Source organism: Amia ocellicauda, chromosome 13 (genome assembly GCF_036373705.1).
Source record: "Amia ocellicauda isolate fAmiCal2 chromosome 13, fAmiCal2.hap1, whole genome shotgun sequence".
NCBI lineage: Eukaryota > Metazoa > Chordata > Actinopteri > Amiiformes > Amiidae > Amia > Amia ocellicauda.
In genome coordinates, this window is record NC_089862.1 from 12,398,673 (window position 1) to 12,419,503 (window position 20,831).

General features: G+C 37.4%; 1 protein-coding gene across 1 annotated transcript in view; it reads right to left on the reverse strand.

Annotated features, from left to right (window-relative positions):
• The window catches only part of scfd2 (sec1 family domain containing 2), a 153,712-nt gene that overhangs the window by 80,072 nt on the left and 52,809 nt on the right, over positions 1 to 20,831 (reverse strand). Inside the window, exon 5 of the mRNA XM_066719882.1 lies at positions 5,939 to 6,188. Coding sequence (XP_066575979.1) covers positions 5,939 to 6,188 — 250 coding nt within the window. The remainder of the gene's footprint in view (positions 1 to 5,938; positions 6,189 to 20,831) is intronic.

A 20,831-nucleotide genomic window follows, 5' to 3' on the forward strand; every position in this document is an offset into this window, starting at 1 on the left:
GCTTACCATTGGAAAAAACAACAACTTCAAATTTCAGTAAAAGGTGATCACAAGGCTAAGAACACTAATGTTTTACCAGACGCATGGGAAAGCAGAAAATCAGAGATGTTAAGATAACACCAGAAACAGGCCTTACAGCTCAGTATGCTAGTAGTTTGGCTCCTGGTAGTGCATATTCAAAAGATATCTTGCTGTAGACGAGGACATTCAGTTTCCCCTTACAAAATGTGAAATATATATGAAACTCCATTCTACTACTGTGTCTGCAATAGCATGAGAGGTTGGGATCTCCCAGTGAAAGGAAGACAGGTTGAGAAACATAAATACTCCTGGACAACCCTAGTTACCACTCTGTTTGCTAAACACAGTTCAAATTATTTGGGGTAATGAAAAACAATATATACCTAAGAAGTGGTTTTCTTGGCTTAATCCTCCTAAAATAACTTTTATTATATGAATTGGGTAGCATGACATCACAATCTATTTTCTTTGCCAGTTATTAATGCCTGCTGAAAGTTGTTATGGATTGCATTGCAGCTCCAAAGACAACTTACTAAAATGTAGACAGTGGAAAACTTTTCAGGCTGGTGGAACTTCAAGGAGAGAGAGACACAGAGAAAAATAAAGATTTTCAAGATTATGCAAGTTTCTGATGAATAACTGTTGCCTACAGACTAAAATTAATGACCTACAAACACACAACTCCACAGGTAACTATTTTCTGATTAAATCTGCAAGAATCTGTCCCTAAGTGATATTATACAACTGCTTAATTTAATAAATTTAAATGAAAAAATCTCATACTGTTTGTTCCTATAAATCAATGCTGCAATAACCTCTGTGACTCATCTCAGGATTATCCGGGGATGTTGAAAATAACCAAATGAAGCAAATATGTTATACTGACAACTATGCCTATGACAATCTTATAACAAATATCTCTGTATAAGCTTAGTGAGGATGGCTTTTTACACATATAAATACAATCAAAATATGAGTCCCTGCTTCCAATATCAACTTTCAAATCTATAAAATAATTCAATATGATTCTACTTGAATGTGTGATTTTGTTAGATGTATTTTATTGTATTATTATTTACATACTAAAAACAAATATTCTCAGATAACAAAAGTAAATGGTTTCTCGGCAGCAAGCACATTCCTCAGACTCCTGATCATTAAGACAGTTTGATTGTTAAAGTCTGCAGTGAATTGTGGCACCTTGTAGCATAGAAGACAGGGAACCTCCACACCATGCTGTGATAGACACATGGAAAATACCAGGTAGCAAACATAACATTGGCAAGTCTTCAGAATCCATTTTTTTAAATAATTTGCTTTATGTCATTTTTAAATTTGTCATTCCCTGACTTCCTTTATGTATTGTGTTACAGAAAACAAGTAAAGTATTGTTGGTTTTGGATCCATGGGGATAAATAAAACTGAAATAAATCTGTGAAGCTCTGGTAAATCTTCATACATATGCTAAGCTTTTGCTGAGGCATGAATTTAGGACACATTCTCACACAGACACACACACACGCACGCTGTAAGAGCCATGTAAACTCCAGCCTCGATAAAACAGACACTGGGGTGAAGGTATATACACAAGTGTACGACAACAGAAATCTCATCTTAGAAAAACATACATGATATTAGAAAAGAACAAATAATAACAGTGAAAGAAAAACAAGAGCAAAAAACTGACATTTGAGTTACACACTGAACATGCCAAAGACTCAAATAAGGATTTATGAGAAGGAAAAACCATTCCCCAGCAGCAGATACAGACGGCTGGTTCTGTGCTCATTAGTAATATAGGACAGGCTCTGTAAACACTAGGTCCTGGCACTCTCATGGCAGTAGGTCCACGGCTAGTTTCTGGGAGACAGCAGAACTAATTACCAGAGCGCACACAGAGATGTCGCATCAATATCCCATTCTGACAGCTCTCCTCCACTGCATGGGAACCCACCGGGGTGTTGCCGATTGGCTGACTGGCTGACATAATTCTCATAATATTCTGTAAGTGTAATGATCCATTTTAAACAATGGCAGACTAATTAGCACAAGAACTAATATTGTTCTGGGGTCCTGAAAAGCTGGAGACATCTTAAATGGTGCAAAGCATGTAATAATGTAATGCTGTAGCCAATGCCATATTTCCCAACCTCAAATTACCTCAATAGGCCACATTTATACACTTCACCAACAGCAGTTATGCAGACTAAATATGGTACATCCGATTTCCTGCCATTGCCAAAACATTTTGGGGGGGGTGGGAGGGGACAAAAACAAAACTTTGGATCAACTAAACACAATCTCAACCTACTTGACACTGTGGAAAGAAAAACTACTTTAAAAGATTATTTAAAAATAAAACTGGGATTTATTTTTGAGGGTTGTCATACACTGATACAAATTATCGTCAAAGAAAAGAATACTGGTTACAATTTCCTGGTTCCAGTTGTTAAATGAAACTAGTTACACTATTCAACAATAGCTTTATACGCAAGAATGCTTCAGTGCTCATAATCACCCAGAGGGAGTTACAATACTTCTTTCGTAGACATATTTTGGGAATGCTGGCACAAGACCACCACAAGATCCCATCATGAACATAATGAGTAAAGTGTAAGATATAATTATAGAAAACACTCTTTAACTTACTACTGATGCATTTTTTATATTGTCCATTGGAATAATGCATTCTAATAGTTCCAGGTTGTAACTAGGAACAATCTAAAATGTAGTTTTCTAAGGCGTAATATGTATGCCGTTATAGAAAGAAAGCTCCAAAGTACAAGTAAATTACATCAAATACAAAAATGAAAAAGAAGAAAATCACCGGAATGCTATAAAACAAGGAGGTGAAAACTTATTCTATACAAATACGGTATTTTGTTATTCATCACAATAGATTACTGAAGGCATAGTCCTCACACAAGGACCAATGCAGACCAACATAAAATAACAACTATCCTCTGCAACTGATTAATTAAAGTATCAGTTCAAATACTGAATTGACAACCACAATTCTTCCTATTTTAATGAACATTTATTTTATTTACCCTTCAGTGGGATAGCATACCTTTGTTCATTATCTAAGAACATTAAATAAGTGAAATCCTGAAATATATTATTGGGAAATATTTTAAATCACCAATCATCTTGTCAATCACAGATTAGAACACTTGTTTGATGGAATGATTTACGTTTGCTGGAACTGCAATTGGTAGGTGGGTCAAAGTTTTAATTTAATCCTGGTGCTCAGCTTACCTTTGAAAAACACATTTGTGTGCCACTGCAGCAAACCAGATACCACAACTGGGGTTGCTTTCAATTAGAGTCAACTTCTAAACTTCCTTCAGCTGCTTTTCTCTACATGTACATGCTTTCACTGAAACAGGAAGAATGCACCTGCAATAATCTCAAGAAATGTATTTGATGACAGGTGAGTTAAATTGTTCTCACGAGTTCGGTTAAATTAGAATTTAAGTTTGGCAATAATTAATCTACACAAAAAAGACGTCCAATTTATACACTGCCGGGATTCATTCCCAGACATTGAACGTCTCAAATATAAGAACAATTAAACAAACAAACAAATAAATAACACTGCACAATCAACAATTTGGCCATTTACATTAATCTACCTACCAGCTACTAAAGGTCTTTGGTTTACACCTTTTAATATAAAGTAGCACAAATATGACCTTCATTACCATTATAGGTGTGGTGCAATAGTTTGTTCTTTGTTTTGGCAGAAGGACTGGTGTTTTTAGAGGCTGATAAATAGTGTATTCCATCAATGAATTGATGCTTGTTCTATGTCTGAAAGAAAATAATGTGGTTTTATTGTTGCTGCGAGGGGTGCAGGGTAAAATAAATTGCAGTCTTCAGTAATATGATGCATAGCATTGGGGCTACTTCAGTGCCCTAAGAAAACATTGATTGTGACATGTGCTCCAATTACAATCAAAATGGAAAACAGATGGTTACTGGAATACATAGAACACTGAAAGAATCATTGCTACACTGCTAGAAACCATGACTTCAATGTTATTCTTTAAATATTTATGTTTTAGTGAGAGCTGGCAAAAAAAAAAAAAAAAAAAAAACTATATAGTGAAAGCATCATACATTAATTACTATGAAATGAAATCAAACATTATATCTCACAGGTGACCTCCATTAGGACATCCATTTGGGAGTTGAATCCTAGCATTTCCGGGAATAAACATGATGCTGCACTAATGGTCTCATTGAGTAATCTTAGTCTGGAGTACATTCCAGGTGCAGAGAGCAAACATATTTTGTTCGATTTGCTGGTGTGCATTTACAGATGAAAAATATTATATATAGAAAGAGAGTATAAATGTGGATGCAAGACATACATAAAAGAAAACAGGCCCATTAAAACTTTTTATGAGCCATAATTGCTATGTCAATTCAGGGTTCAATATGCTGGTTAAAAATACCTCATAGTATAATCCATGTTTAGAACAACTTCCTCTCGTTCCTTCATATGCTACCTATTTGCTCTGTTTGGTGCACCTGGTCTGAATTGGCCTAAAACTGGATGGTAATTTTCATTGAAGTGTTTATAACGTGGAGTCAAGTTTTTAACATGAGACATATGCCTGAAGCAATGCAGGCCCCTTGACGACTGCCAAGTCTACAAGTCAGCCAACTGTAACAGGAAGTGGATGCTGTGCATTCTTCATTAACGGTTTAACTCTGTGTTTTACTGCATAGGGGTAACACAACTTGAACTTCAGTTGCTTGTTATGACTTGATGTTTATGTTTACGCAAAAGATTTCAAGGGGAAGATCCCAAGGTAAAAACATCCATGGCTTTGGTTTTTATTTATTCTGAAACTATCTACTGTGCCTGTGATCAGGGTAAAGACAAACTGCAAAATATGGCAGCAATCCACAGATGAATACTTGAGTGTGTTTTGGGGCCGCAACGGCAGATATTCATTACAATTCAGCATCTGTTAGCAGTGCAGTGCAAACCCAACCTAGAAAATACAATTTCCAGGAAACATTTACATTTTTTTTACATAAAAAGCTGAATTTATCCATTAAAAAAAATAAATAAAAAATAATAATAATAAACATGTAAATTAAATATAAAAATGAGGCCCGTGAGGAGATATTTAAAGGGATGGACCAGAACAGTTTTACCTGCATATTACAAATAACTAAAAACAATTGTTAATTTAAACCAAAATGTAAGGACAAAATAAATGTGTAGGCATAATGGAGCAAGTTGTATAATGTATTGAAAGATTGTGGAAGTGCAGTCCTTCATTAATCAATAATGTGTTGAATCCAACTGTCAAGAGAATTCAGAACAGATTTGTGTGCAGTTTGGCGAAGCTGGCTCAGAGACTGATGTCTCCAGCATGAAAAGAACTATCTCAGTGAAAACAGCTGTGACGGCCATATTGATAAAGATGCACTGATGCAAAACAGGAGTGGTGTACAGTCATGCTGGTAAAAAGATTGTCCGCAAAATACCTGATAACCATTTCAAGAAGCTTCACATCATTAACAGGAATACACCAGTTTTTTAATCTGACACTTTCCAACAACCCATCCTACTAAAACCACACTATCAGATTGTGAAGGCAATACCTCAGCTATAGTAAACCTTCTGCTGGTCACATCTTCTGGAGCCAGCTGCTGTGGAAGTCCGAGCAAGAACATACACTCTTCCTACAATTGCCAACACCCTGTATTCACTGCACTACTCTTAAGAGCAGTGTCAAGTAGGTAAAAGTGGTATCTTTTCTGGGGAAGCATGTGTTATACAGATGGAGTTTCAATAGCAGGGATACACCTTTGTCAAAGAACAATAGGGCTAAGAAAGAAAGACAAAATAAATACACATCACATGTCATTCCCGAAATTGTCTGTATGTACTTACGGGTCATCTTCTGCAGCAAAGGAGATAACTCTTGGCCACCAATGAGTGCGTGGGCCAGCGCTGACATCATATCCTGCTCGGCCTCCTCCAGCTGCCGGCTCGGCCTGCTGTCCCCAGCCAAGGAGTAAACATAGACCAGCAGCAGCAGCAGGTCCTCTGGGCTGTGGTCCTCCTCCGTCCTGACGCTGTGATCCTTCACCAGTGGCAGGACCTGTCTCAGCACTCCAGCCAGGTCCGAGTCTCCAAGAGCCTAAAAGAAATACACAAATTCTTAATTTTACTATATAACAGTGCCTTAACCAAAATACAATTTCTTGACTAAAATGGGCCTTTAAAATATGTTTGGTAAAAACAGGACATACACACACACACAGACATTATAATGCAATTTATTGTTCTATATTAAGACACCAGATTTTGTCTCTCAGAGCAACAGGAACCCCTACTCTCAGTAACAATGCCATATGTTCTCAGAAAAGCATGCTCTGCCAACAGCCAATTTCAATATTGGTGGACAGGCTTTTCAGTTTTGTTTTGGGGAGACATTATTTGATACTCATGTCTCTCTCTGTTACATTACAGACTGAAGTACAATTTGGCAGCACAAAATCAAAGAAAACTTGGAACTGCTACGCTGCTTATTGTTCCTGTCGTTGGCAGGCACAGCCAGTAGAAAAAATACAGTTTGAGAGGCTCATGGGCGGTGACATTTGTGTTTCAATTTCAATCGCTAATGTTTGTTAGAAATGAAACCTGAGTCTATATAAGACAAAATTTGACCAAATACTATTGTGAAACAATTCCCATGCTCAGCTACCATGTGATTTATTTATTTTTTTGGGGTGGGGGTTGTTTTCTTAATGCAAGATGAACAGTTACGCATGGTAGTAATTACTCTAGTCAAGATGCTATTGAACATAGATTTCACAGACAGTTGATCCTTAAACGCTGTCTCCTGGGCTTTTGAGATCTGATTGTAATTGCAATAAGGCTTTTCGCTGCAGCTTAATTGGACTGGGCCCTATTCCACTGAGAAGCTGAAGATATCAGGTAGCAGTTCACACTTGGAAATGTATTTCCATGCTACAAGCCATGTTTCAGGAAAGAGAACTTTCTTTGATAAACTTGATTTTGAACTCTCCCTACTAAAATCACCACCACAAGGCAATACAGACATCTGCTTCATGATTTATTTTGTGATACATCAATACTAATATTTGTTTTGGCATGCTTTGGTAGTGCTGAATCATGTTTAAAGATGGAAAAGGTCTTATATTATCATTAAGTCAAAGCACTCACATTCCTTATGCTAAAAGCAAAAAGCAAAAAAACAAAAACAGAAAATCTGAAAATAGGTAATGTCATTATTCAAGTTTTTTTATGCTCATAAAAGCTTCCTGTGCAAATCATCATAAAACAGATGTCCTTTAATGTAAAGGTTGTGTGTAAAGTGCATGGCCTTTGCTGGAGGTTTGGTTAATAAAATCTTTGTAACACAGCTGTTGACCAAATGGTGATGATAATGAAAATGATTATTAAGATGACACATTTGCAAATAATATGTTATTTTTCATTGAGCTGAATGTGTCACTCTAGACTAAAAGTCTAATAAGAACTTATGCTTGTTTTAAATTGTTTTGCATAAATACACACATACATATTATCTCCAACATTAATTGATGGTCGTAATGCATTGTTTAATATATCCTGGACATTATGAGTGTTCCCAGGCATTGTCAGTACACAGCTAGACTTCAGACTGCTGAGAGACATGCTAGATTTAGAAAACAATATATGTGTCTGTACTTAATGGCCATGGGTCTCTTCAAGGTTAGATTTACCCAAAGAAGCACAGTGCATGAAAAGGCAAGTGGTCTTCAGAAGACCCAAGTGAACCTGCAGCAGCTTAAATTTGCAGGATGTAGCTATTGCAGAGGGTGAACCCTGGGGGGCACTGGGGACTCAGTCTCCCTCCCTCATAGTCTCTCAGCAAGAAAGGTCTAAGACAATCTCTTACAGACTGATTCCGAAGATACTTTTGAAATGTAGCATTGAGTGCTTTAGCCTCAATCCATCACCCAGATTGAGCTACACCCCTGAAGACAAGCGAAAGAAATCCTCTGCAGGTCTCTGAACCCTGTTTCCGGCTGGCTTTGCATCCTTCTCGTTTAGTCATTTTTGTGAGTCATCAGGGGAGTCACTAAAAACTTTAACTAAAGAGCTGGTCAACTCCAGGACCCTTCAAGAGCTCCATAAAACTAGTTTTCAACTTGCCACAGCGCCAAGATAGGAAACAAGGTCTTCATCTCTCTCTTTGACTTTTACGATGATGTAGGATTGATTGCTACTCAAACTGAATTCACATGAGCAGGAGGTAATGATCCTCTCTGGGCCAGGTGCTGACAACTCCGAGAAATAATCTCAGAAATCCAGAATAAATGAAAAAGATGATTACAGTGCCAGAATACTTTTCAATACAAGAATTTGCAGCACAATCGGCATTGTCCATTTTTCTGAAAAGACAATGGCTCAGATTTTCACATCCCAATTTTTTTGTCAGTAAAATGCTTAAAAACACATAGAGCTCAGCTGCTACTGCATGGATACAGTTCAGTGTGCCTTGTCCTTGCCAAGTAAAGTACCATAAACAGTAACTCCAGCAGAGCCCATGCACTAAATGTATACTATTTAATTTATGTAATTTTATGTCCTAAATAAAAAAGGAAACATCAACAGGCTTTAATTTTCCAAGAACATGGTTGTACTTACTGCCGACCAATTATAGCTTATTACAGTATAATAAAAGGATACATCTTTCCTGTTAGTTTATGGATTTACATCACAGACTCCACTTCCAAGCACATATAAACAGTATTTTCCAGTAATATTATATATATTATAATATATAAATACATACATGATACACACACATATAAACATATGCATGTGTATACATTACCAGTATAGTAAATAGTACAAATACCATATAAACCATATACATAGTACACCATATAGTAAGCCTGTGGAAGTGAACCCTATCCATATAGTGGGGTCAGCAGCCAGCAGCCGGGCTTAGCTGAAGTGAGGCTCATGCCCAATGACAGCTGGGTCTGGGGGGATTGGATTTAGCATTTCCTCTCCCTTTTCAGAAGTATTGATAATAATTTCTGCAAAATACTTCATTGATATATATATATATATATATATATATATATATATATATATATTTTATATGCACTATATTATATATACACCGATCAGCCATAACATTATGACCACCTGCTTAATATTGTGTAGGTCCCCCTTTTGCCGCCAAAACAGCCCTGACCCGTTGAGGCATGGACTCCACTAGACAACTGAAGGTGTGCCGTTGTATCTGGCACCAAGACGTTAGCAGCAGATCGTTTAAGTTCTGTAAGTTGCGAGGTGGGGCCTCCATGGATCGGACTTGTTTGTCCAGCACATTCCACAGATGCTCGATTGGATTGAGATCTGGGGAATTTGGAGGCCAAGTCAACACCTTGAACTTGTTGTGTTCCTCAAACCATTCCTGAACCATTTTTGCTTTGTGGCAGGGCACATTATCCTGCTGAAAGAGGCCATTGACATCTGGGAATACCATTTCCATGAAAGGGTGTTAATGGTTTGCAACAATGCTTAGGTAGGTGGTACGTGTCAAAGTAACATCCACATGAATGGCAGGACCCAAGGTTTCCCAGCAGAACATTGCCCAAAGCATCACACTGCCTCCACCGGCTTGCCTTCTTCCCATAGTGCATCCTGGTGCCATGTGTTCTCCAGGTAAGCGACGCACATGCACCTGGCCATCCACGTGATGTAAAAGAAAACGTGATTCATCAGACCAGGCCACCTTCTTCCATTGCTCCGTGGTCCAGTTCTGATGCTCACGTGCCCATTGTAGGCGCTTTCGGCAGTGGACAGGGGTCAGCATGGACACCCTGACTGGTCTGCGGCTACGCAGCCCCATATGCAACAAACTGCGATGCACTGTGTGTTCTGACACCTTTCTATCAGAACCAGCATTAACTTTTTCAGCAACTTGAGCTACAGTAGCTCGTCTGTTGGATCGGACCACATGGGCCAGCCTTCGCTCCCCACGTGCATCAATGAGCCTTGGCCGCCCATGAACCTGTCACCGGTTCACCGCTTTTCCTTCCTTGGACCACTTTTGATAGGTACTGACCACTGCAGACCGGGAACACCCCACAAGAGCTGCAGTTTTGGAGATGCTCTGACCCAGTCGTCTAGCCATCACAATTTGGCCCTTGTCAAAGTCGCTCAGATCCTTACGCTGCCCATTTTTCCTGCTTCTAACACATCAACTTTGAGGACAAAATGTTCACTTGCTGCCTAATATATCCCACCCACTGACAGGTGCCATGATAACGAGATAATCAGTGTTATTCACTTCACCTGTCAGTGGTCATAATGGTTGATCGGTGTAAGTACATGTATCAGTGTATGCATAGAATGTGACCTGTTATATTAATACATTACAGAGGCCGCGGAAGACCAGATCAATAGTAACTGGTGTCCCCTTATATTATATTAATCATATTCAATCGCTCTTTTAAAATGTTCATATTTTTATGTTTTTTTATGTTGCCATTTCTGTTCTACCATTATTTTAGTTGTTAGCCTAAGATTGACAGATTACATCTCATACACACACAACCCCAGCTGCAAGACAGCAAGGATTTATTTTTGAAATTCTATTAAAAATGCTGCAAGAATAAATAAATACGATTAGAGCTCCTGAATGCAATATAACTAACTCACTGTACAGCATCTCTATGAGTGAGGAAATCAAATGTTTGATAATTGTTTTCATGAAATACTGTTCGGTTGACCTTTGTTTTCACTTAATCGGTTTAGACAGAAAAATGGTGGAAAAAGCCTTCTGATATTTTATAGGTAGATATTATACATATTGTAGCATGCCAGAGGGCAGTGTAGTGATCTCAAGCCTGATCACTGCACTGCGGCACAGAACGGGATTCAGTCAACTGTTGTGGCCGCTACCCCTGAAATACCACACTCTGTTTAATTATAATAATGGGTAACATTATTGAAAAAGACATTGATTAGCAGATAATGATTTATTATTCCTATACTTCGATACAAAAATCATTGCTCTATGTACTCTAAAAAATATATATAGTGTAAGAATTATAACCAACAAGCTGGGTGATAGACATGTTGCTCATTCCTGGGAGCAGAAAATATATTGTGGACAATGCCAATGCCAATGTCCAATGCCCCGTTACACACACGCACATGCACACAGGGCAATTTAGAGAGACCAATCGACCTAACCCGCATGTCTTTGGACGGTGGGAGGAAACCAGAGTGCCCGGAGGATACCCACGTGGACACAGGGAGAGCATGCAAACTCCACACAGACAGGCCCCCCGATCTGGGACTCGAACCCGGGACCTCTGAGCTGTGAGGCACAGCGCTAACCACCACAAAATGTACTAAATCAAAAGGTCATCTACCAAATGTAACCTTGAAATCAAGATAGAGATAGAATATATTCCAATGTCTGTGTCATAAAATTGGTATTTAGCATTTGCTGTTTTATCTTCTACTACAGTGTGCAACCTTCATTTGCAACTTTGGCAGAGATGCTGGTATCTAGCTTGTGATTTTTCCACATTCTTCGAGATCAGCAATTCTTCAAGAAGTGGATGGTTTCCTGGTAACATAGACTTCCTTCAGATGCACCCATAAAATCTGAGTATTACTCAGGACACACGATTGTGGTGGCATTTCCAGCACTTTGATCCTTTTCCTTTTCATACATTCTGCTGTTGACTTGGTCACATGATTCGGTACATTATCATGCTAGAATACAAGGTTGAGCAAAGGTTTACAGTCAAGGAAATGCCCCTAGTATTTATCGTAAGTACAAGTACAACTTTTCTTTGCACGTCTCTTTCTCCTTTTTATCTGCAAATGGGCTTTCCTGGAAACAATTCAGTTGTTGACTCACCAGACCATAGTAGGCTATATTGTGACATGCTGCTTGCACTTAGTTTTGTGATTAAAAAATATATAAAAAAAATACACACATGAATTAAAATAACAGGACATCCATTCCTTAAATCTTTATCTGTAACAATGTAAACCAGTTAAGAAAAGCCACAATTACTGCACACAAAGACACATAGCTGATGTGTTTGATGTTTACAAATGTTTGTCCTGCTTAATGACAGACAAATAAAACATTCATAAAAAAATGTGATACAAAAACTGGAGCTAGGTCAATATTCATTGGAAAGGTTGTGTTCCATCTTGAGACATTAAAACAGAAAACATTACTGACGTTTCCTCCTTTCTATGTATAGTGCTTGTGTACTTAACATTTAAAATCTGTGAATATTAGAAGGGAAAATATCAGAATAGAAGCTAATCTCAGGTAAAAAGTAGTGTGTAGTGGGATCCGACAACTTTCCAGAAATAATGCTAGATTGTGAAGTTAAATCTAAAATAATGTTCTAAACCAACATTATATCATAAAGTGAATCTATCAAAAGAACAGCTATTTGGTCAATACATCAAATTAATACTTAAGTATAAGGTTACATCATTAAATATTCACTGGTCTGATCTAGTAAAAAAACACTGCCATCCTGATTACAGTATGAGTAAAAATTCATGAAATGTGCAACACACAGAATAGTTGTGGAGCTATGGCCAAACATTTGAGAGAGAGGAAATGAGACCCATATGGTTGACTGTGAGTAAGGTGAGCCATTTGAAGAACATAAAAAAGTGAGGTAACATAAGTGCAATTTCAAACTAAGCAGAACTGCACAAAGAGACGTTCTCTTCTTGCAACCCAACTGTAATCTGATACCCTTCTTTTGACAGGTTGTTCTGTATGGCCACGTTATTTAAATCAACCCAATGAGTAAAGATCACTATGGCATTTTGGTTTAGGATTTTTTCTGGCATCTGCCCATTTCTGTTAAGAGAAACACCAATTCAGTGCAGTTGTTGAGTTCCTACAGCATAGGGCCAAGATTTTAGAGATGACAAATTAAAAAAAACAAATGTAATAATGGCTCTGGATTTAATTAGCAGTAAATCCCCCATATTCTATTCCCAGAAAGAAAACGGTTCATTTGTATTTTACACAAAGGTGGTGAATCAGCAGCGCACCCGTGACTGTGATTAAATCACTGACTCCAACTGAGCTTGTAGTGACTTTACTGTGCTTACTTGCTTTGACAACCTGAAACAAATCTGTCAAAAACCATAAAACATGGGGGAGAACAGACAGTGCTTTGCATGGTTCTATAATCCTAGATAAAGCTCAACACTCACAGCCAAGTTACAAAGTATTAACATTTCTATTTAACAACGTACAAGTGACATGCATAGCAACTGCAGAGACATCAGTGCAAACAGATATAACGAAAGTGATACTCTACAGGAATGATGAAGTTCTACAAAGCAACAGATAAAGGTTCATGCAAATTACAACCAGAGAGGGACCCTGTGTCAAGAATAAAGATTCTCTCCAAAGTAATCTAGTTTACACAACAGCTGACATCTGTCTTCATGACATGAAATCACATTATCCAAAAACATCTTCCAGATTGTTCTTTAAATGGTTGTAACAGTTTTGTATTTCGTGTTTTTTTTTTTAAAGGAAACACATGTATTGAAAACATACCATACATTGAATACTACCAAAATCTATTTTCCAAAAATAACACCAATCAATGTTTTCTAAATGAGGTTACTGTGTTCAAAACATTGTGGTTGTGCATTATTAATTTGTGGGAAAAAAATATTAGAAACTCTCTCGCACACTCAAACTCAAGTACTGGCAAACAAGACTAATGCCAAAATTATGCAGCTATAATTATATTTTAGTTATTCCAGTAAATGCTACAGAGTAAACTATGAATATAAAACAAACAAGCATTAAATGTTGCCCCTTTCCCTAATTAAATTATCAGCTTATCTACAAAAATAGTATTGATTTTCATTGTTTTAGTGCAATTGTGAGTAAAACATCAGCAGACATCTTTATATCCAAGGCTGACTAGAAATTGATAGAATAGAATCATTTCACTGAAAGTTCTTGCTTAATTAGATAAAAATAAATGGCTCAATAGTTCAGGCTGTGACAAACATCATTACTGACTATTTCATGTCTGTATAAAACATAACATTAAATAAATATTAATAAGGTTGTAATATTTAATCAGAAAGTATTTTTTAAAATAAAGTATATTTTTAATTATAGAGCTCCCTCGTTACTACAATACTACTACTACTACTACTACTACTAATAATAATAATAATAATAATAATAATATTGAACAGTTTAATTTACAAACAAACAGCATTCTTTTTGTTTCACATTCCAGCCGCGGAGTGGCAAAAACATCTAAACTTTTCTGAAAACGTGTGTGTTTGTCATTTATCATGTTCTATACACATCAGGTCTGGTTTATTCAGCTGTCAGGAAAAAAGCTGGCGTGATAAGCTGTAAGAGTGACGCACAGGCCTCTCTAGAGATCCACTCCTATCTAATGACCCCTTGTTCAGAATAAACAGGGGGAAAAGGCCCATCCTCGAGACCTCTTACAGGCAATTGAAGAAAATGAATTGGAGAAAAAGCATGAGGTTTTTCTTAATATTGATTCTAGTTAATGGTTATAAACAAGCTCTTAAAACTAGCACACCAATTGCTTGGTGTGATTGTCTTCTGTTACACTGAGAATAACTGTTAAACAGAACCGTTATGTAATATAAATTGTCTTCCATGAAAACCTTTGAGCAGAGTCGGAATGCTGCAAGATTCCATACTGAGTATTCTTACGTCTTGTTCAAGAAAAAGTCAATAGGAGATTGCAGGAGTTGGCTTTTAACTATGAAGCACACTGAGCAACACCTAGGATTCAAAGAGCACACAGCTTGACTACCTGCTGTGTTATTTTAAAATATCTGTCTTTACTTAACTGCTATATCTTTAAGGAAACATGGAACTACAAAAGCTAATAATAATGCCTACAAATGCATTAGGAAAAATAAATAAAACAAAGGTCCAACAAATACAGGGAACATGCAGGGTGTTCTATTTCTGGAGCGCTGAATACATGTCAAGAGACTGAGGTCAGTTTCTCCATTTTACTTAACTGATTCAGACTAAACCAGCTGTGTGAGGCTCCCATACAGTGTTTGTATTCTCTCCAAAAAAACAACAAAGAAACTGTTTTAATGACCTTTTGCATGTTTGTGCCGTGTCGTTGAAACAGTCACTTTTCTGCAGCTGGGCAGTGTATATATACACAGATATATAGATATATATATATAATCTGTACTGCCCTGGAGGAATGTCTGGGCAGACAATTTGCGCTTCAGTTTATTAAAGACAAATGGTTTTCCTTAAACTGCCAAATCTCAGCCTGTTGTTTTTCATGACAAGGTTTTGACAGAGAATAATTCAACAATGGTAGAATAACAAAGAGAGAAGTCCACACTCCGCCAGCCTGTATTGCTATCAATGTGTGCGATGTTACAAGAGCAGTGGGCCGCTTTGCTCAGCAAATTTTCTACATAAACACGTTCTCAAACCAAGGCACATGACATTGTCTGGGGCTGCATTAATGGGACTCACATTCATGAATGCCTTACTCAGAGAAATGCAAAGTAGTGTGTACTCAACAAAGATGAAACACCAAGATAAACATCTGAGAATGCCAGTGTTCTGTCTGTAGGATGGGTTAATCCCTCTCTTATAAGAAACAAATGACCACGGCCACTGACCTTAAGTAAGGAGACCTGGCTTTTCTTTTGATACACAAACCTAAATTAATTAACCCCCTGCTCCTAAGACAGCTAAACCCTTTTATATGCCTTAAAGCCAGAAACCTTGGGTGGGCTAATGATACTGCATATTTTAAAGAGATTGGGAGATTTTGGTGCAGCAGGCCTAAATGGGCACTTAGTGTATTCTTTTGTGTCTTTGCTTGTTTTGTAGTTTATATACATATACAGCTTGGCCTTTCTCTTCCTTACCCACAACCTTTGGCACCTCCCAGTAGCAGCACGTAACTGTGACTTTCTAACACCCACAAGCCAACAAGAAAACACAACACCAGCCAGGTCAGCCTGTAGGAAATAAAACGCCCCTGGATGTCCATAGCTATTTCTCCAACAGCAAACAGATGTTGATTGCTGAAAAGGAAAAGGAGCAAACTTCTTTGGGTGTTCCACTAGCTTCTGTTAGCACAAGGGTTAAATAAAGGGAGGGACTAATAATGATGAGACGGAGTGCTTGATGTAACCCAGCATTCCTGTGGTGACAGCACACCGAGTTCAGACACAGGGGACACGTCTGCCCAGAGGGATTGCAAAGACGTCAGGTAACCATGTGTCATACTGTTCAGGGTATTCTCTACATCACTGATTATGATTTTTTATATCTCAATGAGGAATGCAGACATTTTAAAACAGTTTTTCCCACCTAAAAATGAAATGAAATAACAAAAACAAAGGATAAAGAAACACGGACATGCAAAATGGTCAATTAGAAATCCATGTGCAACATGAAATGTTTGTGTGTGTCCTGCTCTTGGCTTTCTCTGCCCCCCTCCCTATATAAACAATAAGCAATAGAAGCCCCTGACTTTCCTTGGAAACTAATATACTGGGAAATTCAATTCAATTCAATGATCTGAGCACCAAAAATGCTAAAACAATACTTTCGGTACATGACAGGTTTACCTTTACTGTGTGTAGGAAAGAAAAAAAAACTGATGTCTTAAAAGCTTTTTTTTTTTTTTTTTTTATAAATTAACACCAGCTTATGTTGAAAGCTGGGATATAATATCAGCTGGGATATTCTTCTTGCAGCCCATTACACTTCAGCTATGGGTCTTGCCATGGCTTTTGCTCTCGTCTCGCAGTTGCTTGAGTAGGTGACAAACTCATCTAACTCAACTTTAACATCCACTGCAGAAACACTGACCTGTACATAAGGCTGTACATGCTCAGATGTTTCTCATCTACATGAAGCAATTTCTTGATCTCCCGACTGAGTTCAGCACACGTAACATTTTCCCTTACTGATGTATTGCATGTTCCCTAACTGATTTCTGCTTTGGCGATTGTATAACACTTCAAGCTTTAATTAGGCAAAGGAGAACACTTGATTGCACACTGGAAGAATACTGGAAGAAGTTAAAACGAGAAAACATCCTTTTGGTTCTGTTCATAAAGAAAAGCTCTCAAAGAGATTTTGATAAAAATTGCTTGATGTACTTCAGCCCACGTTCGTAATGTTTATATAAGTGAGGCATATAAATCTTTCTAAAACTAACCCCTGAGTTTTCAAACAAGACCCTGTGTTATAAACTGCCTGTTTCCGTTTAGCTGCCTAGGCAAGCATTTGTGGGCCAGCCCTGGTCTAACTGGAATGGACTTAATGTGCACCACGTTTAATCCACTTTACCTCTGACTTTTACGGGCACATTTTTATGCAATGTATTCAAAATAGTTTCAACAGAGATTCACAAGACCTTAAGTGGTTTTTGATGGGTTTTTCCACATTAGAAAAAAAACCTAAAAGGATTACTCTGGGCTCTCCAATTGTTCTCCCTTAAAAAAAAAAAAAAAAAAAAAAAAAAAAAACATGTGCTCCTCATTTGTCCCAGTGCTGCAATTAAAGGTTACAAAACCACAAACTGCTTAAAATAAACAGAAGTTGGTGTATTTATTGTGGACGGTATCATTTATCCTTAAATTAATTACAAAAAATTATGCAAAAAAAACAAAAGAACAAAAACAAATGCACACAAAATAGAACAGAGGTAATGTTTTCTTTTACTCTGTTGGTGGGAACTGAGGTACAATGAATTATAAAGGATCCAGCAGAAGGAATATCAGTTCAAATGCTTTTTAGCTATATTGCCCTGAACAAACATTTTTCTCTCAACATCATGTGTTTACTTCAATAATATGCATACAAAATAGTTTTTGGGTAAATACATAAATTAAAAAATATATAGAATGACAGAATATTCTTTGTCCGAATCAGTTCACAATATGTAATTGTCCCCATCATGATACATGGACTTCTAAATCAGACAACACATCTTGGATTTACATTGTTTGAAAATGGTAATGAAAAAGCCTGCAGAGTAATGCTGTACTGTAAAACAAAGACTATAAAAAGGCTTGGGGGAGTCAAGGTTTCAGATTTATCTGAATCGCTGTTAGCCCAATAGTCTGGAAAGCTTAAGCAATGCCATCTGATTCTACTTTCCAAGCCTAATAGACCCCTAGCTATTTCAGATTGTAAGCTACAAAACTGGCAATGGGCACAGGGAACTAGCATGTGTAAAAGTCTGAAAGTGTGACAGCCTCTCGTTTAAATCATAAAAAAATAGTGTGGCACCTGGATTGTGTTATAATATTCTGGCACAAAAACAGAGAAATATTTAAGCACATTTTTTTTTAAACAAAGACTTATTTCAATCACAAGTTACTAGTAAACAATAGACAACATGGTGACTTAAAAACAAGAGAAAGACAGTTTAAGAAAACAATGACTATATGGCCATCAACAGCATAATGTTTTTCTGCATTTCCAAAAAAAAAGAAAAAAGGGGGGGTTAACAGTAGATGGCACCATTGCACTAACAACAGCTGAAATCTGATTTTGCAAAAAAACAGATGACTTTAGTTTTGCATTAATTGCATTTTAAATGCATGGCAAACTTAATCAGAAAATTATGGGAAATCATTTCATATATTTATTATTAGAACATAAAAGTTATAGAATTACTTTGTTGTTTGTTTGCAAAACAACCACTTGCAGTACGAACCACACCATCAAAACAGCGTGAGGCCATTTAGAGCTGCTTGAACTGCAAATTTGTTCTGAATGTTAAGCCTTAAATCAGTAGGATTCACAGATATACATACAAATATAAGCTTTCATCGGATCTTATTACAGTGTGAATTTATAATTTTATGAATTTATGGCATGATTCAGGGGTGAACCTATCATGTATCATATTAAGAGAGTATAAAAATCATATTAACAATAATTTAGATTCTGTGGGCTTTCATCACAATGCCTGCACTACATCAATGTATGCCACAGCTCAGACAGGGAAGATCTAAGGCTACACACAGGTTTCTATTTTATATTTGTTTTGAAAAACTACAGTCTCTTTTTATCTGCTTGTCTCCATAATGACAAAACACGAAGTTGGCCATGTCAGAAAGCAGTGTGAGACTCTTAACCTCGCCTGTCCCCTTGCAGTAAGCAGGCAGTGCAATCTTGCACACAGCGGCAGACTCCCGGGGGTCAGTGGGGAGGCGGAGGGAGGGATGATTAACGAGTCTGCCGCAAAGCTGCGTCTGAGGGAGCAGAGGAGAGGCAAGGCATCACCTCGTCTATTTAGGAAGGTCTGCAGGACCAGGAGCAAGACATAAACACTGTGACCGGAGCAGCTTTTAGTTGCACTCCCAGTGATAACATTAAACTCGAGCATGTTTACCTAAACCTGTATCCCAAGGAGGCCGGTTTACCACCAGACAGCATTAAAATGCTAAAACATTCCCTGAGTTGTATAAACATTTATTTTAAGGTATGTGATTACTCGTAAATGTAAAGGTCACACCGGAAATGACGGGGGGGGGGGGGGACAAATAGACAAAGCAATATAATCATAAAATACAATCCTGAAAGTAAAGTATCATCTTTTTGAAAAGAGACTTTAAGAGCTGCTGTTAGCGGCTATCCCTGGCAAAGTTCCCTTTCCTGAGGGGACTGGCTTGATTATGGGGCCATCTGAAAAGCAGCTCTGGAAAATATACATACAGTATTATCTTGGATCACATCTCCAAGTAAACTGCATCAAACTTAACACAGAAATACAAATACAGTGGAAGGGCTTTCTGTGATACATACTTGTCCCATTCACTGTTTAATTTGAAGGTTCTCTAGATTTGCTTAAAGCCACATTAAGGAGTCAGGGGTGTTTAAGTATTTAAGTTCTTCATATGGCAGTCATTTTCCCACCCAGACGTATGCTGTCCCCTAAGGCCGAGTAGCTGTGTAAACTTATAAATCATACAAGGGGGAGGGGGAAGGATATGTGGGAAATAAACCATAAATACACAAAAACGCACTCACTCTTCATAGTGATATTATATTGACAAACAAACATTCACACATCCCCCATAGAAAGAGAATATTAACAAATCGAAAAAACATGAATGGCATCTGTAACTTCAATATGGAGAAAAAATTATATGATAGTCCTGGATACTGCTGCCTATATTTCACATTATCATTAAAACTTTGCTCATTATTTGCAGAGGCTGTAAAAAACGAAGCAGCTCTGTTTGGTCACAAAAGAAGTGTGCATTTCTTCAGTAACATATGTTTAATAGTTTCTACCTCTAGTTAGCGCTGAAGGTGCACTTTGACCATTTGTTTTTACTAATGGTTTCTCTGTCCTGCTGTGGCCAAATACATGAGCCATAAAATCCTACTTCCTGGCACATGACAGTTAAATTCTATATGAATGACGCCACGCTATGAAGCATGCAAAAAGCTGTGAAATCCAACACAAATACCTATAAATCACAACTAATGCACACAGAAAATGTTTTAAAATATTTTCTCAAAGATTGTTCTTCTTTACAGCACTCCTGCTAATCACTGCAAAGCAACTGTTGGTAGTCATTATTGTTTATACTATAAGTTAATAGGTCGTGTGAAATGTGTCTTATATTGTATAAGAGATGTCATCTCACTCATTCAAAAATGGGATGACATTGATACACAAAAGTAAGAGATGTCAGTCTTATTTATTGGCAGGGTACACTTAAC